The sequence below is a fragment of the Haematobia irritans genome, chromosome 1 (assembly GCF_050003625.1).
Source record: "Haematobia irritans isolate KBUSLIRL chromosome 1, ASM5000362v1, whole genome shotgun sequence".
Lineage (NCBI taxonomy): Eukaryota > Metazoa > Arthropoda > Insecta > Diptera > Muscidae > Haematobia > Haematobia irritans.
This window is the reverse complement of record NC_134397.1, coordinates 79,970,226-79,994,508: the sequence shown is the minus strand read 5'-3', so window position 1 is coordinate 79,994,508 and position 24,283 is coordinate 79,970,226. Positions and strand designations below refer to the sequence as shown.

General features: G+C 34.0%; 1 protein-coding gene across 1 annotated transcript in view; it reads left to right on the top strand.

Moving 5' to 3' along the window:
• LOC142221273 (fatty acyl-CoA reductase 1) overlaps positions 1-11,494 on the top strand; it is a 90,123-nt gene extending 78,629 nt beyond the window's left edge. Inside the window, exons 6-7 of the mRNA XM_075290929.1 lie at positions 10,532-10,964; positions 11,041-11,494. Coding sequence (XP_075147044.1) covers positions 10,532-10,964; positions 11,041-11,461 — 854 coding nt within the window. The 3' untranslated portion in view covers positions 11,462-11,494. The remainder of the gene's footprint in view (positions 1-10,531; positions 10,965-11,040) is intronic.
• Positions 11,495-24,283: the final 12,789 nt, after the last annotated feature.

Here is a 24,283-nt window from a genome sequence, read left to right as displayed (position 1 = left end):
ATTGAAATCACGCTAACTTCCGAACGAAACAAGCTATCGACTTGAAACTTGGCACAAGTAGTTGTTATTGATGTAGGTCGGATGGTATTGCAAATCGGCCATATCGGTCCACTTTTACGTATAGCCCCCATATAAACGGACCCCCAAATTTGGCTTGCGAGGCCTCTAAGAGAAGCAAATTTCATCTGATCCGGCTGAAATTTGGTACATGGTGTTAGTATATGGTATCTAACAACCATGCAAAAATTGGTCCACATCGGTCAATAATTATATATAGCCCCCATATAAACCGATCCCCCGATTTGGCTTGCGAGGCCTCTAAGAGAAGCAAATTTCATCCGATCCGGCTGAAATTTGGTACATGGTGTTAGTATATGGTCTCTAACAACCATGCAAAAATTGGTCCACATCGGTCCATAATTATATATAGCCCCCATATAAACCGATACCCCGACTTGGCTTGCGAGGCCTCTAAGAGAAGCAAATTTCATCCGATCCGGCTGAAATTTGGTACATGGTGTTAGTATATGGTCTCTAACAACCATGCAAAAATTGGTCCACATCGGTCCATAATTATATATAGCCCCCATATAAACCGATCCCCCGATTTGGCTTGCGAGGTCTCTAAGAGAAGCAAATTTCATGCGATCCGGGCGAAATTTGGTACATGGTGTTAGTATATGCACGCTCACAAAAAATCGCTTCTGTAACATATACTCCCAAACATATTTTGCTTCAAGCATATACATTTTTGGGTATTGCCCAAACATTTATATGTTTGATCTCTACCAATATATAATATGTTTGAAAGCATATTGGTCTAAACAATATATGTTTGGGTAGTCTAAGTTCCAAACATTTTGTATTTTTGCATCCAAATTCAATAATGTTGTCTTCCAAAAACAATATGTTAATATGTGAACATATAATATGTTTGGAAGCATTTTGCACCCAAAAATATTATATGCTTAAAAAAAAATTCTCCCAAACAATATTGTGCTCAAATTTTTATTTATTTATTTATTTATTTACAATCATAATGAATTATGAAAATAAACAGGTAATATAGGTGCTAACAACTTAGGTTTTCGACCTGAATGCTCAAAATTTTGTTTCTGCCCAATTGTATATTCCCCCACATCTTTCTCACTTCCACGAGATTTTTTAGTTCTTAGCACCTTTTTCTGTAATACAAACATTGTAGAAGAAATTATCCAATTGTATGATTTTTTTATTTTAATTTTACCTTTTGCCGGACGGGGATTCGAACAGCGGACCACACAGTTTGTAAGGATCAAAGAAGTAGCTGATCAATTGCCCAAGGAAAAATAAAATGTTAATTTTGTAATAACAAGCAACAACCACCAACTTAATTCAATATCGCTCCCTGTTAAATAGCGCTCCAAGCTACTAAACACATATATGTTTATAGGCTATTTCTAAATTAATATATGTTTGCATCCAAGCATATTATATTTACAAACATTTTATGTCCCAAACATGATATGTTCTAACATATTAACATATATGTCCCAAACATGTTATGCTAGTTTATGAACATTATATGCTTGCACTCAAAAATATTGTGTTTAAAAATTTGTGTTCCAAACATATAATGTTTATAGCCAAACATATGAAAAACAGTCTTTTTCATCCGTGTGGTCTCTAACAACCATGCAAAAATTGGTCCACATCGGTCCATAATTATATATAGCCCCCATATAAACCGATCCCCAGATTTGACCTCCGGAGCCCCTTGGAAAAGCAAAATTCATCCGATTCGGTTGAAATTTGGTACGTGATGTTAGTATATGGTATCCAACAACCATGCAGGAATTGGTTCATATCAGTGCATAATTATATATAGCACCCATATAAATCGATCCCCAGATTTGACCTCCGGTGCCTTTTGGAGAAGCAAAATTCATCCGATCTGGTTGAAATTTTGTACGTGGTGGTAGTATTTGATATTTAACAACCATGCCAAAAGTGGTCCATATCAGTCCATAATCACATATAGCCCCCATATAAACCGATCCCGAGATTTGGGTTTGGAGCCTTTTGGAGGAGCAAATTTCAACCGAGTCAGTTGAAATTTGGTACATTGTGCTAGTATATAAAAAGGTCATAAAAATTTAAATATTCTAGTGAAAAGAAAGCCAATTTTTAAAGAAAACTTACCACTTATCTATTAAATTATACGCTGAGGAGGAATATAAAAATATGTCTGAATCCATCTTGGGGTTGCTCTGAAATTAAATATTTTTTTACAACAAAGAAAAACATCAAACTAGTTTCAAATAATAATAATAATAATTAGCAAATAATGATATATAAAAAATATCCTTTTTAAAAGAAAACCACATTTTAAAAAGAATACTTACCAATTTATGATTAAACTATATGCTGAGGTGTAACAAAAATTTTCCAAAAATATTTGATTAATGTAATACTAAAATAAGGTATTAAAAACCTGTAATTTTGATAATAAAAAAGTCATAAAATTTAAATATTCTAGTGAAAAGAAAGTCAATTTTTAAAAGAAAACTTACCACTATATTAAATTATACGCTGAGGAAAAATATAAAAATTTGCCCGAATCCATCTGGGGTTGCTCTTAACTTCAATATTTTTTTACAACAAAGAAAAACTTGAAACTGGTTAAAAAATAATAATAATAATTAGCAAATAATAATATACATAAAGAATATTATTTTTTAAAAGAAAACCGCATTGAAAAAAACTCTTACCTATTTATCATTAAACTATACGCTGAGGTGTAACAAACAATTTTCCAAATTCATCTGGAGTTACTCTGAAATTGAATATTTATTTTTTACATTGAATAATAAAAATTAAAGTAGATAAAACAATTTCAATATACTTTCCATTTCACCATTTTTTCCTAAATATTGAACATTCTTAATAACTTTTTTCTAAGCTACCGATCATCACTTTGCCATCGTACATCTCATCGCTAAAATATTAATAACTTTCATTTCAAAGTTTTAATAAACAAACACCAATATATGTCTCAAAAAACCAAAATATTCCATACCTTTATATTCCCTTGTTACATACTTGCTAAAAAGATGCAACAGCCCACGCCAACGCCAACTATACAACTGAAGCATGCCAAACAAAACCAAGCAAAACCAAAACATTCCTACAACAACAAAAACACATGTGCCTTCATTGAAAACAACACCTCATCCAGACAAATAAACCATTCGCGAATAATAAACACACACAAACCACTGAAAGAACAAAAACAACCCCACGCTCAGATATACACAACATCCCCATCACTCGCTACCATTTCTCATTATTGCATTGCAGGCTCTCACTCTCAAAAAAAATTTCAAGTACATAATCTTTACATTAAACATATTCCACTTTGACGAGAAAGATCTCTGTACTATGCATTAGTTCATCGCATCTGTCCACAATTTACTCTAAAAACAATATTCTTAAATGCATATCAGTATAAGAACGATGAAACGTTTAACTTAAAATTAGCAAAAACTTCATGAAATGATATCTACCCATTTTTGACGAAAATGTCTATAAATTTAATTACATGTGAACTAAAAATATTTCATTGGGTAATTTTTTACCAACAATTATTAACTATAGGAATTGTCAGTAAGAAATTTCTACCCACTTTCAAGTTAATTTTTCGTAAAAAAATATTTTCTCATACAAAAAAATGTTATGGTAAATTGCACTTATTATTTAGAAAATACTTTACATTTCACAAGTAGTTTTATAGCATGACAAACGAATTTTTAACTACCAGTTAAGAAATTTTTTAAAGAAATTTCCATCGTATTTTGTAGGCCATGAACTAAACGATTGCTACTTAGAATTTATAAAATTTCCTTTCGAGTAGTTAATTTTCGTTGAAGATACGAAAAATTCTTGTAATAAATTATTGTAAAAATCTTCTTAAATTTACGAGACACTTTTTTTTCTGTGTAAGTCAGAAGTAAATAAACTTATAAGACAAGAAAATTGGAATTATATAACTGAATTCACCACAGTAGATAAACAGTTTAATGCGATGCTTGTTACGTTTAGTGCAATATACAAGATATCTAAACAAAATAAAACAATAATAAAAAAGAGGAACAATTTACCATGGCTGTCTCAACAAATCCTACAATATTGTCAAATTAAGCAGAAATTATATCAAAACATAGGGCAAATAAAAGCAATTTACAAAAAGAAAAAGAATATAAATTATTTAATAACCAACTAAATAAAATAGTAAATCGGACAAAGAATGAATACCTAAAAAACGAATTTGTTAAAAACAGATATAAGTTACGCGATACTTGGAAAACAAATAATGATATAATTGGAAAAATCTCGATCAAGAATTAATTAAAAACTTCAAAAAACGTAGATTTAAAAGCAGTGACTGAAAATTTTTCAATAAAATGTAATTCATTACCGTAATATAGAAACATTTAATTACCATGAAACCAGAGTAACAAACTCTTTATTTTTGGAGGAATCGAATGAAACTATAAATATTGAAGACATTAAATATTCAAAAAGTAGCAGGTGCACTACGACCAATGGATATAAAATATAAGCTCAAAAACAGACACCCATGATAACATCGTTTGTTAACACAAGTTTAAACGAAAAATACCTACCGAAACTCCTGAAAACTTCAATAGTGAGGCCGATATTCAAAAAGAAAGAAACAAATCGATAGTCCTATCTCAATACTGCCTATAATAGAGACAGTTTTATATGAAATTGTTGTTAGAAGGTTAAATGCCCATATTTCTAAATTCAATGTTATTAGCTCTAGTCAATACGGGTTTCAAAAAAGTAAAAATATCAATAAATTGTTAGGCCACTTTGCAGACCACATAAATCAACACTTTGACCAAAGAGAACAACGTCCTATTTGTTGACTGCAGCAAAACATTCAACACTCTGTACCATGGAAATCTGATGTCTGTCTTGGAGAGACACGGAATTCGAGGATACAGTTTGATGTGGTTCAAAAAGTATCTACAGTACAGATCCTATATGGTGAAAACATCCGTCAGGAAATGCCAATAACAAACGGAGTACCGCAGGGATCGAAACTTGGACCAGTTTTATATCTTATTTATGCTAATGAACTAACGCGTATTATTTAACAGTGTAACCTTTGCCTATGCGGACGATACTGCCATAGTAGTATCACACAGATACCCAAAGAGCCCAAGAAATAATGCAGTTAGAAATAAACCAAATCTCAAGATGGTGTCACGATAATGGTTTAATAATCAACGTCGATAAAACTAATCTGATGCATATAAGATAGCCAAGTATAAAAGACTCAAATTTTCTAGTAAAATTTAATAATATTGCTTGTCTTCACAATAATCATGTATCAATTGATTCCGACAAATGTGACTCACATATTGAAATTGTCGATACGATCAATTATCTAGGAGTAACTGTGGATAAATATATGTATTGGAAACTTCAAATGCAACAGCTCAACAAAAAGCTAAGAAAACCAACATATGTGTTTTGCCATCTCAACGATTGCGCTCCATTAACTTTTACAAAACAAGCTTACTTCACTTTAGTGGAATCACAAATACGACACGGCATAACTGCTTTTGGCACAGCTTCGAATTGTAAAATATTACAAAAAATGCAAAACTGAATTTTGAAAATACTAATGCGAAATAAAATTACATTCCACAATCAACAAGATAAAAATCTTCCAAATGTAAACGAATGCCAAGATATCCAGATATTCGTCAAAACGCATAATACTCGGAATGTCAAAAGTATCATCAAGTCCACAATCTTAAACGAGTTTTATGATTACCCAAGATTGAAACCAGTCACACATACATGAGATGAATGTCAATAACATACAACTTCTTTACAACCTAGAAATGAAGAACCGAATAAGCCTATTAATAACCAATAATCTTGCTTGCAATTACCCTTATAGTGACACTATCATTTGCCATAAAATACTTTAAACCGAATCTACCCATAATACAAACTATCAACAGAAGAAACCCCCACATTACGATACAAACCAACAAAATGCATCATCAACCCGCTCAGATCTAGAAAGTGGAGAGCAACAAATCGAAGACTCGCATCCCAAGCTCCAAAAAAGTGCCAACAACAAAAGCATCCATAGTCTCTCATTTTTCTAACAATCCATACGAGGACGTATGGACTTAAAGGGGGAGGAGTTAAGGAATATTATTTTAAGATTGCACCAAATACCATCATCAACATGTGCCAGCCAAACAGACATAGCGTCAGCAAATTACCTGACAACGGTGTCAACGAAACCTAGGGAAACGAAGTGCCTGCAGTTTCCCACGTAACTCGACCGGCGTGTGCAACAATGCATCTATATCAGCAAATATTCTTTAAGTAATAAGTTTTATTGATGTTTAGTTTTAAGTCAGTTGTGATTTTAACTTGAAACAATAAAGTACGTGAAGGCTGCGATATCCTTTTTTAAAAAAATAAATTAATATAAATAAAATTAATTTATATCTAAATCTGAACCGAAATTTGGCACGCATAGCTACAATGCTAATTCTACTCCCTGTGCAAAATTTCAATTAAATCGGAACAAACAATTGGCCTCTGTGGTCATATGAGTGTAAATCGGCCGAAAGCTATATATGGGAGCTATATCTAAATCTGAACCGATTTCAACCAAATTTGGCACGCATAGGTACAATGCTAATTCTACTCCCTGTGCATTGTTCTACTCCCTGTGCTACTGTGGTCATATGAGTGTAAATCGGGCGAACGATATATATGGGAGCTATATCTAAATCTGAACCGATTTCAATAAAAATTTGGCACACTTGACTACACTACTAATTGTAATCCTAGTGCAAAATATCAACCAAATTGGGGTAAAACTCTGGCTTCTGGGACCATATAAGTCCATATCGGGCGAAATATATATATGGGAGCTATATCTAAATCTGAACCGATTTCTTCCAAAATCAATAGGGTTCTATTCTAAGCCAAAACACATACTTGTGCCAAATTTGAAATCGATTGGACTAAAACTGCGACCTAGACTTTGATTACAAAAATGTGTCCATGGACAGACTGACATGGCTATATCGACTCAGGAGCCCACCCTGAGCATTTTTGCCAAAGACACCATGTGTCTATCTCGTCTCCTCCTGGGTGTTGCAAACATATGCACTAACTTATAATATCCTGTTCCACAATGTGGCGCAGGGTATAACAATTTTGTTTTTTGAGGTAAGGACCTTTCAACTTTTTTAAAGCTTTTCCAAACGCCTGCTTACTGTTATAAGGATTAACGACGTGTTCTTGTTGCTTTGCATTGTTCTGAAGATTTTTCCCTGTGCTTTCGCTGCCTTAAACGATCCTTTTCCCGCTTACTTTCCAGAAGGTTATTGTTTTTGTTCTCCAGTTCCTTCAAGTTTGCCCGATGTATTTTCATTTTCATTGCAACATTTTGTAGGTACTTCTGGCGCTTGACTTAATTTTTTGTAGATATCGTCGTGATGCTTCTTTATTTTTATTTTTAGCCATCTGCATAAAAAGTAAGCATAATACGTATGTACATATATGAAAACCAATATTTTTGTTATAATATTTCCCACTTACGATGAGTAACGTGCCAAACTTTTGATTGAGATTAAACCTTCTTTATTTATGTTAAGCACGATTAACTTTATTTAAATAATAATTTTCAGCTTCTTTCTTCGACGGGATGAACAGTACTGAGAAAAAACAGTGTTTTGTCATCGATAACGTGACACAGAAATAGCAGGACAAAAAAAGGCAAAAATATACGGTTTGTCAAAGAATACTATGTGTCTATTTATATTTTCTTATTAGTTTATCGTTGGAACAAACTTGTTGAAACAAGATTGCAATAATAAAACATATATATAATAAATAACAACGAAAAGCAAAACCAGAGGAAAGAGTCACAAAAAAAGAGAAATAAAATATTGTAAGTTTTTGTGTAAATTTTTCACAACAAAAACAAAAATATGTTTTAAACGCATTATATTCCTTAAATTCAAATAATTCTTTAACACTATTAATGACAAAAATGGCGGTTTAACCAATTTTAATTTTTTCGTCCTGGTTGACCTTTTTCTGGAAATAGCCATATACTAACACCATGTACCAAATTTCAGCCGGATCGGATGAAATTTGCTTCTCTTAGAGGCTCCGCAAGCCAAATCTGGTGATCGGATTATATGGGGGCTATATATAATTATGAACCGATGTGGACCAATTTTGCATGGTTGTTAGATACCATATATTAACACCATGTACCAAATTTCAACCGGATCGGATGAAATTTGCTTCTCTTAGAGGCTCCGCAAGCCAAATCTGGGGATCGGTTTATATGGGGGCGATACGTAAAAGTGGTCCGATATGGCCCATTTGCAATACCAGCCGACCTACATCAATAACAACTACTTGTGCCAAGTTTCAAGTCGATAGCTTGTTTCGTTCGGAAGTTAGCGTGATTTCAACAGACGGACGGACGGATGGACGGACATGCTTAGATCGACTCAGAATTTCACCACGACCCGGACTATATATACTTTATGGGATCTTAGAGCAATATTTCGATGTGTTACAAACGGAATGACAAAGTTAATATACCCCCATCCTATGGTGGAGGGTATAAAATAGCAGGAAATGTTTGCTATTTCAGCAAACAGTGACTGCTGTCCCTTTTTCAGCAGATTTTCTGCTGTTTTAGCAGACTTTTCTGCTGTCCCTGCTAACAAATTTCTTTGGGTTTAGAAAGTAACTATTTGCGAACAAAATGTTCAATTATATTTGTAATTGGAAATTTAGTTTAAAAGGTTAATGGGGATAATTTACATCTTAATTAAAAACCTCAATCATTTTCCTAATTACTTTATTTTTTTAATTTGATTAAAAAGTTAATTGTGTACGTTAATTTTTTAATTGATTATGTTTCCAGTTACTATCAACATTTGTCCCTATTTCAGCAGATTCTCTGTGCGTTAATTTTTTAATTGATTATGTTTCCAGTTACTATCAACTTTTTTTATTTTTGTGATATCTTCTACTGTGTACCTGTAACATTCAAATTACTCTTCCAAAATCCACTTTTAGTAGATTTTGAGCCTTATGTGAGTGGGCTATTAGAAAATATATGATTTTCAATTCTGAAAGTTGTTAGGACGAACAATAAAACATACTCCAATTATTAGAAGTAAATATCGCTTCCTACGATCATAACAACAACATTAGATAAAACAATTATTTTGTTATATCCCGAATGCCACCGTGGTGCAATCTTTCGGCCTTTAAGGCCAGTACTCTGTTCGGGTTTTGCGTTGAAACTCCATACAAAACCAAAAATGGAAAAACTAGCGAAATTTTTTCCATTTGTGGTACTTTGTTTTTTTTTTTTCGAGTTGAAAAACTGAAGTAAATCGCGTAGTGGGTATTCTCATAACATGGCGCCATTTGCAATGTGAATTAAGAAATATTTTATTTATTAAACTGATTTGTGTGAATTTATAATACAAACGTGGATCGCATTATTATTTGAAAATGTAATCAGATCGCGAAAGAATGGTTTAGGGGAAGTTTTTCGGCCTTAAAGGTGAGTATTAAGTTCGAGTTTGGCCGCTAAAATCACTAAAGTGAAAACTAAATCAGTAAGAAAAATGCACGAAATTATACATATTTGTTGCAAATTTTATTATAACTTGATGGGGAAAAGCCCAAAACAAAATTTCACAAAGTTTGTATTCCTTAAAATCGATTATTAAAGAAAAGTAATCGTGCAAAAATTACGTTTTTAGCGGCTAAACTCGAACTTAATACCCACCTTAAAGGTTAAAATTTTAATTTTTTTAAAGTAATGAGAAAGGGATTGAAGTCGAGGAAATTTTCTCATATTCTGAAAAGTTGTATTAGCACCAAAAACTAAAACAAGAAATTGTTATGTTCAATTGTATTTATTCTAGAAAATCTTAACTTTGGTAGCTTAAAGAACTGACAATCAATTCCATTTATATATTTTTAAAATCTTGTCATATAAAACATTCTTACCCGGTTCTCGCCATTTTGGCTTACTTGCAATAATTTTAGTTTTCTTGAATGTCTAAGTTGCATATTGACACATGGTAATTACAATTTTAGTGTAAGTCGAAATTTGCTTAATTTTGCTATTTATAAGAGGTTGCTTTTTCCTTCTTTGTTTAAGAAAACACTTAATTTTCTCGCAACATAAAGCTATCGAATGCCATTACTTTTATTTATAATTTAGTTTTTTTCCCTAGTTAGTCATCTATGTATCGTTTTTATAAAAACTAATGTGCCTGTATGGAGATTTTTTGACTTATTGTATATACTTTAAGCAAAATTTGTTCATAAAATGGAACTAACATATGTGTTGTTCAGTTTAATATTATTAACCTAAGAAAATATATATTCCTGTTTGAAATGTTGGTATAAAATAACAACTTCAATTTCTTAATTTCAGTCACAGCTGCTTGGAAAGAACCTTTACCTGGTTGGGTTGAAAGTATCAATGGGCCCACTGGCTTGATTATCGGAGGGGCACGTGGGGTTATTCGAACTATGTACTGCAATCCCGATAACTCATCAACCATTATTCCAGTGGATACGGCTATTAATGGTATGATAGTGGCAGGTTATCAAAGAGTTAAACATAAAGCGTCCAAGGCAGAATTTATTAATCTTTCCGTTGGAAACAAGTCTTTGCAAACATGGGGAGAATGTATAGAAACTGGAAAGCGATTATTTTATAAAACTCCGTTAAGCTTTTCCCTTTGGTATCCAAATGGCGATGTCACTAAGAACTATTTGTATTTTAAGTTTTGCGTTCTACTTTTTCATTATTTGCCAGCATATGTTTTGGATGTAATCCTGGTTTTGTTACGCCGTAAACCCTTGTTAGTATCTCCTTATTTCTCATTGAATATGTCTTTTAAGTTTGTAAAACGTCATTAAATTAATTTACCATTTCAGTTTAGTACGAGTGCAACACAAGGTATCTGCCGGTATAAAATTAGTGCAGTACTACACTACAAAAGATTGGGTATTCGAGACCCAAAAATTTGAGGAGCTCTCGTCAAATCTAAACAAAAAGGATGCCGATATCTTCAATATGGACACAAACCAACTGCATTTTGAAGAATACTTACAAAACTACATATTAGGAATAAGAAAGTATATGTTGGGCGAGAGTGATTCGACAATACCTCGAGCTCGGATTCTACTCCGAATCTTATATTGTCTGGATTGCATAACAAAAGCGATTGTCATTGGCATATTTGTTTGGCTATTTTGGGGCCACGTTGAATATTTCGCAGAGCGTGGTGATAAGATTCTGCAATCAATTATTCAAACTCTTCATTCGTATAAAAGAAATGTAACTGTCACTTCTTAATGTTTAAAATAAATATCTTACACCCAGAAAAAAGTGTCTTCGAAACTAAAGGAAACAAGTATAAACGGCCGTAAGTTCGGCCAGGCCGAATCTTATGTACCCTCCACCATGGATTGCGTAGAAACGTCTACTGAAGCCGATGGCAAGGTATCATAAAACTTCCTAACAACGTAATATATACCACATAGTCCATACGTGGTATATATTAAACTACAATGGGGCCGATTAAATACGTATATAATTAAGTTTAAAGTTTCTATAGAAATAAAATTTTGACAAAATAATATTTTGACAACATTTTCTATAGAAGTAAAATTTTGACAAAATTTTCTATAGAAATAAAATTTTGACAAAATTTTCTATAGAAATAAAATTTTGACAAAATTTTCTATAGAAATAAAATTTTGTCAAAATTTTCTATAGAAATAAAATTTTGACAAAATTTTCTATACAAATAAAATTTTGACAAAATTTTCTATAGAAATAAAATTTTGACAAAATTGTCCATAGAAATAACATTTTGACAATGTTTTCTATAAAAATAACATTTTGACAATGTTTTCTATAAAAATAACATTTTGGTAGATTATTTTTGGCTCGAGTGGCAACCATGATTATGAACCGATATGGACCAATTTTTGTGTGATTGGGGATCGGCTATATATAACTATAGACCGATATGGACCAATTTTGGCATGGTTATTAGCGGCCTTATACTAACACCACGTTGCAAATTTCAACCGGATCGGATGAATTTTGCTCCTCCAAGAGGCTCCGGAGATCAAATCTGAGGAACGGTTTATATGGAGGCTATATATAATTATGGACCGATATGGACCAATTCTTGCGTGTTTGTTAGAGATCGGATGAATTCAACCGGATCGGATGAATTTTACTCCTCCAAGAAGCTCCGGAGGACAAATCTGGGGATCGATTTATATGGGGGCTATATATAATTATGGACCGATATGGACCAATTCTTGCATGGTTGTTAGAGACCATATACTAACACCACGTACCAAATTTCAACCGGATCGGATGAATTTTGCTCCTCTAAGAGGCTCCGGAGGTCAAATCTGGGGATCGGCTTATATGGGGGCTATATATAATTATGGGTCGATGTGGACTAATTTTTGCATGGTCATTAGAGAACATATACCAACACCATGTACCAAATTTCAGACGGATCGGATGAAATTTCCTTCTCTTAGAGGCTCCGCAAGCCAAATCGGGGGATCGGTTTATATGGGGGCTATATATAATTATGGACCGATGTGGACCAATTTTTGCATGGTTGTTAGAGACCATATACTAACATCATGTACCAAATTTCAGCCGGATCGGATGAAATTTGCCTCTCTTAGAGCAATCGCAAGCCAAATTTGGGGGTCCGTATATATGGGGGCTATACGTAAAAGTGGACCGATATGGACCAATTTTTGCGTGGTTGTTAGAGATCATATACTAACACCATGTACCAAATTTCAGCCTGATCGAATGAAATTTGCTTCTTTTAGAGCAATCGCAAGCCAAATTTGGGGGTCCGTTTTTATGGGGGCTATACGTAAAAGTGGACCGATATGGTCCAATTTTTGCATGGTTATTAGAGACCATATACTAACACCATGTACCGAATTTCAGCCGGATCGGATGAAATTTGCTTGTCTTAGAGCAATCACAAGCCAAATTTGGGGGTCCGTTTATATGGGGGCTATACGTAAAAGTGGATCGATATAGCCCATTTGCAATACCATCCGACCTACATCAATAACAACTACTTGTGCCAAGTTTCAAGTCTATAGCTTGTTTCGTTCGGAAGTTAGCGTGATTTCAACAGACGGACGGACGGACATGCTCAGATCGACTCAGAATTTCACCACGACCCAGAATATATATACTTTATGGGGTCTTTGAGCAATATTTCGATGTATTACAAACGGAATGACAAAGTTAATATACCCCCATCCTATGGTGGAGGGTATAAAAATGTTCGTCAATTTAGTTTAGCCATTAAATTTCCATTAAATTAAATTTTTGTGTGAAATAATAAAACTTACTTGTTTCATTAAAAAAATCCTAAACTGAAAGCAGTTAGGAATAGTTCATTAACTACAATAAGGCATGGAATTTTACTAATACTGTTTTCTTCGCTGGGTATAAGAATTTACTACCGAACAAGAAAATTTTATTCACTGATAACAAAGCATTCGTAAAAATAAAGAAAATCCGAACTAAAACCAAGTTTCCTCAAATTTAGTAAAATTTATTTTAAAATTATAATTCTAACTTCTTTTATTATATAAAGCTTATCATACATACGAATTACACTTGGCATAGAAAAATATTTTAGTTCATTCCTACTAAGAAGTATTCAATCCTTTCAAAACTTAAGGAAACACATTTGTTAGAATATAGGACATTTTCCTATATTTCTTTTATCTACCTGTAATCGATACCTGTCATCGATGTAATCGATATGTTTGCGCGTATGTTAATTTTTTTTAGTTGGAATCGTGTTGTTATGATATATGGAGAGATTGTTAAAAAATAATTTAGTAAAATAATGTAATAAATAACAAATAAAATATATAAAATATTTGTTATTTTAAATTAGTGAGAAAATGTTTCGTTTTTTTGGAAATTTATTAAACATAAATAACAAACAATAAGTCAATCAATGTTCGTGATGGTGTATAAAGAAAGACAACACCATCAGAATAACAACCGCTTCATTCATCAGGTAACATTCAATGACGCTAACCTTTAGTGTGACAAGTATATACACACTGTTAGAAAAATATGTTTTTCATATGTTCCGATATAAACAAAATGTGTGTCGGGCACCATTTTTAAACACAATATATTTAAGTGCAAAAATGTAATGTTCCTAAACTAGAAATTATTTTTCATTTTAGCGGCAAAACTCGATCCAAAGCAACAAATGAAAAATTTTATTTACTTTAAAATGAATTATTAAAGAAAAGAAAACATGAAAACATGGCCATTTTAGAGCGATAATGCCAACTTAATTCCGGCCCTAAAGGTAAAAATGAAATTAAGTACAAAATTATTCGTTAATAACTATTCATATTTAATTGTATTTCAAAATACGAGAAATTTTAAATGCATTTAAAATGGTGTTAAATGCTAGTAAAAATAGTTCACCTCTAAATAAATTTATGTGTATATTGTAAAATTATGTATGTTTATACTCTACTTCACGTCCTTCTTTTGGTAAAGTTTTTGAATTTCTTCGAAAATTTCAAACTTTTATACCAAAACCATTTTTTTTGTTACAAAATTGTTATTTTTGCAATTAAAAAAAATAATATTTTATCCAAAATCTCAGTCCATTTCGTTTATATCAAGCACTGTTCTTTTCTGACTGTAAATCTTTAATAACACACATTTCGAAGTTTCATTGTAAAAATTAAATTGAATAATATATAAATATGAATGCAAAAATAAAAAAAATATTTGTGTTCGGTCGAAGGACGGATTGAACCCAGGACCCTGCAGAGATGGTCTGTATCAAACCTTTTAAGGTTTGCGACTGTCGCAAAGTTGTAAACGTCGTAAACGTCACATACACGTCGTAAATGTAGAAAAAGTAGCAAACGTCGCAAACTCCAAATACTTCAGACCCTTCAGATAGGCAGCGAATGATATCCAAGATGATGATATATGCGAAGAAGTTTCAATTCTCAGGAATGTTCATAAAATTATTAACGATTTTAAAATACTTGAGAATATAGTTATTTCAATTGGAAATTTGAAGCCAAAATTACTATAAACTACTCGATGGTGCAGTAAACGTGACGGTCGGTACTCGCTCATAGTTAACCTTTCACAAATTACTGCAGAAACTGGAAGGAAGGAAAACTACTTATTGCTGTTGCTGTTTAGAAAAAATTTTATAAAATCACTTTTTGGCTTATTAGAACCAATTTCCATACTAATTAAAAATTTTCAAAATTGTAGCTAGTCATTCGTTGATGCAGCTAAAGCTTGGTCCACGAAAACCAAGAATAGTTTCAAGTTGTGAATGAGAGATGTAAATCTAGTTGAGTTTTGAATAAATACAATATAGGACATTTTTTGCATACCTTTTATCGGGGAGCTTAACTAAATTAAATTAAAAAATATTCACAATTTCTTTAATTCCAAATTAGGTTTTCTACACTAGGTTTACGACTTTTGCGACATACGTATTATACCGTCGTAAACGTATGTCGCAAAAGTCACAGTTTGCGACAGGCCAACCCTGGGACCCTGTGCATGCAAGGCGGACATGCTAACCACTGCTCCACGTGGCCAACAAATATATGTTTCTGTTGAATAATGTTTTGTTTGCATCGGCTCGTGGGCGCTGCAATCTATGCTATATAAATGTAACTTATAACGATAACTATCTATTGTATCTATAACAGCTACGTAGCCCAGTGATAATGTGTTGGCTTACAAATTGCATGGTTCCCGGTTCGATTCTCCGTGCAGGCGAAAGGTAAAATTTAAAAAAAATTTAAAATTGAATAATTTCTTCAACATTATTTGTATTACAGAAAAAGGTGCCCAGAACTATACAATTTCGCAAATTATGTGAGGGAATGAGCACAATCTTCTTGGCTAGAAAGTTCTTCCAAGCATATAATATTTTTGGCCTCAAAATGCTTCCAAATATATAATATGTTCACATAAAATAAACATAATCATGTTTCGGCAATATCCAATAATATATGTGCTTCCTGCAAAATATGTTTGGAACATATGTTAGAGAAGCGATTTTCTTAGGGTGTAGTACTAAGCAATAGCCCAAAAACAGTCTTTTTGTATCATTATGACATAAATTTCACACATATAGTTTGCTGAATAATCCATTTCATTTATAGGCCGATTTTGCATATATTCCATTTTTTGTTGTGCTGATAAGAAGAAATCGCTATAAAATATTTAAGATATAGTCCACAACAAAATAAAATGTTGTCAACATTGATACATACATATTAAGAAAATGGGAAATCCCATTTTTGTACCTTACATTGTTTACCATACATTAATATAAGTGCGTTCTGAGTACACACTTGAAACAAGAAAGACTTATCGGTTATCACCATGAGTAAACGCGTTAAAAAAAGCGAAAATACGAGAATCTTCTAAGTCTTTCAATTTGAAGGCGAAACGTCAGAGAAATGGTGAGCACCATAACATAGAACGAGCTCCCTCTAAGAAAAACGGCACGAAAACGAACCGCTGGCGAAGTCTGTTTTTCATACAAGACTACGGAAACGTTCCGCATTTGCGATATGCAATTGAACCATACACGTTAAGATCGGAATAAGAGAATTAGACAAACAAATTAGCCATTTGAATGTATTGGTAGTACGCCGAGGCTAAACTAAAGTAGCATGTTTACGTAACACTAAAGTGGTCCGTTTTTCTAACGCAAAAGCGGCACGTATACGTATCGCTGAGGAGGTAAGTTTTTGTATCACCAAAACGTGCAATTTTCGTATTGAATTTTTCCTATTGAAATAATATAAGCTTTTTTATACTGAATAATTATTATTACATTTATTCAATGAATTATTTAGCTATTACAAAAAATATATATCTATATAAATGTACTATAAAAGTATTATAAATATACTATAACTATAGTTAAATTTTAAATTTACATTCATGCATTATTTCTTTTTATCAGGGCTTCAATTCTACCTGTGAGTATTTTAAATTTGAATTAATGGTGTAATAGATATTGTAATTTAGTATATAATTAGCATATGTATTGTAAAAAAACTAAAACTGGCAGGATTTTAGATTTTAGGGATTTAGGATTTTCAACCTGACGAAATCTAATTAGCACTAAAATAGAATTAAACAAGTAAGGAAAGTCTAAAGTCGGGCGGGCCGACTATATTATACCATGCACCACTTTGTAGATCTAAATTTCCGATACCATATCACATCCGTCAAATGTGTTGGGTGCTATATATAAAGGTTTGTCCGAAATACATACATTTAAATATCACTCGATTTGGACAGAATTTGATAGACTTTAACAAAATCTATAGACTCAAAATTTAAGTTGGCTAATGCACTAGGGTGGAACACAATTTAATAAAAAAAAAAATATGGGAAACATTTAAATCTGAAGCAATTTTAAGGAAACTTCGCAAAAGTTTATTTATGATTTATCGCTCGATATATATGTATTAGAAGATTAGGAAAATTAGAGTCATTTTTACAACTTTTCGACTAAGCAGTGGCGATTTAACAAGGAAAATGTTGGTATTTTGACCATTTTTGTCGAAATCAGAAAAACATATATATGGGAGCTATATCTAAATCTGAACCGATTTCAATCACATTTGGCACACATGACTATATTACTAATTGTACTCCTAGTGCAAAATTTCAACCAAATTGGGCCAAAACTCTGGCTTCTGGGGCCATATAAGTCCATATCGGGCGAAAAATATATATGGAAGCTATATCTAAATCTGAACCGATTTCAATCAAATTTAGCACACATGATTATACTACCAATTGTACTCCTTGTGCAAAATTTCAAGCTAATCGGGATAAAACTCTGGCTTCTGGGTCCATATAAGTGCATATCGGGCGAAAGATATATATGGGAGCTATACCTAAATCTAAATCGATTTCAACCAAATTTGGCACGCATAGCTACAATGCTAAATCTACTCCCTGTGCAAAATTTCAACCAAATTGGGCCAAATCTGTATAAAACTCTGGCTGCTGGGTCCATATTAGTGCATATCGGGCGAAAGAAATATATGGGAGCTATATCTAAATCTGAACCGATTTCTTCCAAAATCAATAGGGTTCTATTCTGACCCAAATTAGGAACATGTGCCAAATTTGAAGACGATTGGACTTAAATTGCAACCTAGACTTTGATCACAAAAATGTGTTCACAGACAGACGGACGGACGGACGGACAGACAGACGGACATGGTTATATCGACTCAGGGACCCACCCTGAGCATTATTGCCAAAGACACCATGTGTCTATCTCGTCTCCTTCTGGGTGTTACAAACATATGCACTAACTTATAATACCCTGTTCCACAGTGTGGCGCAGGGTATAAAAATTAACCGTTTATTTTGACTGCGAGTTGCCGCTGCCGGTCCTTTGATATTGGAACCACTTTTTGGCGACAGCAATAAAAACGGTGATCCTCGCGTTGAGAATTGTGCATTCTGTATTAAAAAATGAATGAGACGTAATGATCAGTAATTCCATATCAAATTTAAAATTCTTTACCTTTTATTATATTTCTTACTGTTAGTGCATGGACAGGTGTATTTCCATGGTTCCCAAACCAAGAAAAGCTACATGCTGCTTGATCTAGAAGTACCGCTTTAAGGATATTCCGCACATATATAAGGATATGTCTGTTAAGTTCGGTGGCAGCCCGACGTATCAGGCTCACTTAGACTATTTAGTCCATTGTGATACCACGTTGGCGAACTTCTCTCTTATCACTGAGTGCTGCCTGATTCCATGTTGAGCTCAATGACAAGGGACCTCCTTTTTATAGCCGAGTCCGAACAGCGTTCCACATTACAGTGAAACCACTTAGAGAAGCTTTGAAACCCTCAGAAATGTCACCAGCATTACTGAGGTGGGATAATCCACCGCTGAAAAACTTTTTGGTGTTCGGTCGAAGCAGGAATCGAACCCACGACCTTGTGTATGCAAGGCGGGCATGCTAACCATTGCACCACGGTGGCTCCCATATGTCTGTTAGTCCATTTAATATCCCTTTCTAAATAACAAAAGTTAAGATAATTTGTTATTTTGACTTATAAATTGTAGATTCTGACATTTTTACCGTCTTCTGTTTTGACTTGTTCCTCCAATTCTAGAAAAGACTCTGCGGTAGATCGGGGTATGTGAAGAGAAAAATTAGACTTTGGTTTTAATTTCACTGATTACAAAACTTTCGAAATAGTCACACCGTACTTCTTCATTGCATGAAAATACAGATAAGTTAGACGAACTGTGATGAGGGAAGCGTATCAGAAAGTACACAATGTTCATGAAGGTATTTTGCCATCACTATTGTTACAAAAGCCATTTTATATTTTGTGAAACGTCAAGCGCAACTAGCTAATTATAATTTATTTAAATAATTACGAAAATGACGTGCTGAAAACATAGTTATTACGCTTAAAATTGTAAAAGATATGATGATGAACAATTTCCGTATTGTAGCTTAAAGTTAGTTACCAATACGTTAATTTGAAGTTAGTTAGATTTTAATCAACTAAAAGTTAGTTGATTGAAAGTTGTCCCCCAAATCTCTATTTTTCAGCTTATAATAAAAGAAGGTTTAAAAATTTCAATAAAACAAATATTTATTCATATAAAAATTAAATAAGACACTTCCACTTTTCAACTTCAACTTTTCTTGGACATCAACTAGGAGGATATATAATGTTGTCTCACGGCTGAGAACAGATCACTTTTCTTAATAAAGACATATTGCATCTTTATGATACTTGCGTACCTACTCGGACGAAACGTATAACTCCGAAATCGAAACCGTGGTTCAACAATGAAATTAGTTGTGCCATAGAAAGGAGGGATATAGCCTACATGAGGTGGAAACGATTCAAATCACCTGCTCTGAAGGACGAATTCCGTGAAATCAGGAGTAGTGCAAATTCCATGATTAAAGAGGCAAAAATTTGCTACTATTCTTCCCGTTTCAGCTCTGCTGTTGAGTCAAGTGCGAAATGGAGACTGATAAAAGATATAGGAATTGGTAGATCCGACAATATTTCTGACTGTACAACCGATGTTAATGAACTCAACGAATATTTTATTAAGACACCAACGACTGACCCTAATGTTTCCTTTTATGATGACGATCTTAATGGGATTATTCATTCTGACGACTTACACTGATTTGAATTTAATTGTGTGGGGTGTCTGATGTTTTACGGGCTTTGCGGATGTGAGGTCTAACGCGATAGGAAGTGACGGGATAGATACAAGGTTTCTGAAGATACTGCTGCCATACATTGTAAGATATATCACTTATATTTTCAATACCATTCTCACCACCAGCTCTTTCTTTTTGGGACAAATTACGAAAATTATATATACTACTTTGTTGAATGACGATCTGATCACAGTTCAGGGATGGGCGACAGCAAACCGTCTCTACCTTAACCCCAGGAAGACCAAATGACTTACTTTGAGCAGGCGCGGTTTTCAACTTCCAAGTGATATCGATATCGTTCTCAACGGTCAGAAAATAGAAATTGTGAACTCTGTGAGGAACTTGGGCATTACGTTAAATAGCACTCTTACTTGGACGAAACATATGAATAATGTTATAGGACAGGCATATTCTAAACTGAGATCTTTGTGGCATATCCAGCGCCTAACTCCACTGAATATTCGAATTCTTTTGGCGAAATGTGTGATTATTGCGAGTTTACTATATGGATGTGATGCCGCAAGTAAAAGGAAATTGAACGTTTTATATAACAATGTAATTAGATCGACTTAATCGTTTCGAACATATCTCCCAGTACAGTAACTATCTTTAGAAAATCTGCTTAAATGCAGGACTATTTTGACTATAAAATTTTATATACTCGGAAACCTGCTTATCTCTACGAGAGGTTTAAGTTTGCAAGATCTAATCGGAGCAAAATATTGATTTCCTATCGGTATCGATCCATGTTTTCGGAATGGCACTTCTTTATAAACGCAGTGCAACTATGGAATGCTCTTCCAAATAGTCTACAGCTTAATAGCAACACAAATGTTTTTAAGGAAAAACGTATTACTTATCTTAACCAAAACTAATATAACTTACAGGTCTATGCTAATTTTTAAGTAATTTCTTTTTTTACTTATTGTTTTATACAAAATAATTGTCATAATGTTATATCTCTATTCAAAATTTTATTTTAAGTTAACTTTGTTAATTTATTTATTTTTTTATTTTTCATTAATTTACTTAATTGTATTTTTATATTAATTGGAATCTTTTATTAATACTTATACATGTACTCATTTTAAATTTTTATTATACCCTCCACCATAGGATGGGGGTATATTCACTTTATCATTCCGTTTGTAATACATCGAAATATTGCTCTAAGACCCCATAAAGTATATATTCTGGGTCGTGGTGAAATTCTGAGTCGATCTAAGCATGTCTGTCCGTCCGTCTGTTGAAATCACGCTAACTTCCGAACGAAACAAGCTATCGACTTGAAACTTGGCACAAGTAGTTGTTATTGATGTAGGTAGGGTGGTATTGCAAATGGGACTGTACAGTTCTGTACAGTTGCCTTTTATATTTCATAGATTCCCATATTGTCAATAATTGCCACTAGCATAAGTTGCTGGTGGCAATTATATAACAGCCAACAAACATTGTTGGCTGTTATCTATGTGAACAAATGCGTATGTGTATTGTTATCAGCGGTCTACCTAAATATAATAGAACCATTAGGTCTGATAACACACAGATGAGTATGCTACGCAAGCGTATAGTAATAAAATCCATGTGAAGGATGAACAGATAGCAGCAAACACTTAGCTATAATTAGAATAAGAAGTACTTTACTTTCTAGTATATAAGTCATTGTAAATTTATTAATAAATTGAGTATCCACTAAACCATCGTGGCGAGAACATGGCATTCTTTTCTTCCTTCGCCTGTATCTTCGGTGTACAACTAGGTTAGGTTAGGTTAAAGTAGCAGCCCGATTAAATTTCAGGCTCACTTAGACTATTCAGTCCATTGTGATACCACATTTAACTAAAAGTACCTATTACATATGGGCACTTCTAGTCTTAACCACTGAACCTTCTCTATTATTTACTTTTGTGGAACCAACCAGATTGCTCCAAAAACATTAACAAACTGCTTAAGTTAACGTTTTCCAGGTCAGCCAGTAATCTAAAGCTATATGCTCCTAAAATTCGCTTACGCCTTACACAAAAAGCAGGACACTCACACAAGAGGTGTTTAATTGATTCCTTTTCCTCCACGTCATGACAGCTTATACAATAGTCATTATACTTCGCACCTATAGTTTTTGCAAATTCGTCTATCAGGCAGCGACCCGTTATAGCAGATATTAGGAGTGCTATCTGACGCCTTGAGAACACTAGCATATCTAGTGTGCGGTTTAAGTTTAAATGGGGCCATATTTGCTTGGTGTCGTTACAACCCTTGCAATTTTCCCATCGAATATTGGCCATCATAACAGCCTTCTCACGCAGTAAGAGCTTGCAGGTGGCCAGAGGCATACCAACAGATTCTAGTTCCCCTGGAATATGTAAGGTAGTTCCTAGCCTTGCTAACACATCTGCTTCACAGTTCCCCGGTATGTTCCTATGACCAGGCACCCATATTAGGTGAATATTGTACTGCTCAGCCATCTCGTTGAGAGATTTGCGGCAGTCTATGGCCGTTTTTGAGTTAAGGAACACAGAGTCCAAGGATTTTATTGCAGGTTGACTGTCTGAGTATATATTAATGCCAATATTTGTTGGAACATTACTTCTCAGCCAATTCACCACCTCTCTTATTGCCAATATTTCAGCCTGAAAAACACTACAGTGATTATGTAATCTTTTCGCTATTCGAATTTCCAGATCTTTAGAATATACTCCGAACCCCACTTGTCCATTCAATTTGGAGCCATCAGTATAGAAATCTATATATCTTTTATTCCCCGGGGTCTGTGTACACCACGCCTCACTGTTGGGAATTAGAGTTTCAAACTTTTTGTCGAAAAGTGGTTTTGCCAGGGTGTAATCCACTACGTTAGGCACATCTGGCATTACTTTGAGGACCGAACTATGACCGTACATTCTTTCCGACCACAGCGATAGCTCGCGCAACCGCACAGCCGTTGTTGCAGCTGACTATTTGGCCAAAATGTCTACAGGCAATAGATGTAGCATGACATTAAGGGAGTCTGTTCCTGTCTTACTAAATGCGCCTGAGATACATAAGCTCGCCATACGCTGAACTTTATCTAAACAAGTCGGTTTCTGAAGTGCCGGCCACCAGACTACAACACCATATAGCATTATAGGTCTAACCACTGCCGTGTATAGCCAATGCACAATTTTTGGTCTTAGTCCCCACTTTTTCCCTATTGCCTTTTTGCACGAGTACAAAGCTACCGTGGCTTTTCTCGCCCTCTCTTCAATATTAAGCCTAAAATTCAGCTTCCTGTCCAAAATAACGCCAAGGTATTTTGCACACTCACCAAAGGGAATTTCAGTACCCCCTAAGGAAATGGGCCTAACCGTGGGAGTTTTGCGATCTTTGCAGTACATGACTATTTCTGTCTTTGCAGGATTTACACCAAGACCATTATCTTTCGCCCATTTCTCAGTCATCCGGAGAGCTCTCTGTATAATATCTCTGATTGTGGATGGGAATTTTCCCCTGACTGCTAGCGCCACATCATCTGCGTATGCCACCACTTTTATCCTTTCTTTTTCTAGAGAAACCAGAAGGTTGTTTATAGCAACATTCCAAAGAAGAGGTGATAGAACTCCTCCTTGGGGAGTGCCTCTGTTCACATACCTTTGTATGTTTGCTTGCCCTAGTGTGGCTGAAATACGTCTCTTTATTAGAAGTTCGTCTAACAGCCTAAGTATACCTGGATCAACATTCAGAGTTGTCAGTCCATTTAATATCGAGCTCGGATGGACATTATTGAACGCCCCTTCGATGTCTAGAAACGCCACGATTGTGTATTCTTTGAAAGATAGTGAGCTTTCAATAAAGCTGACCAGTTCATGCA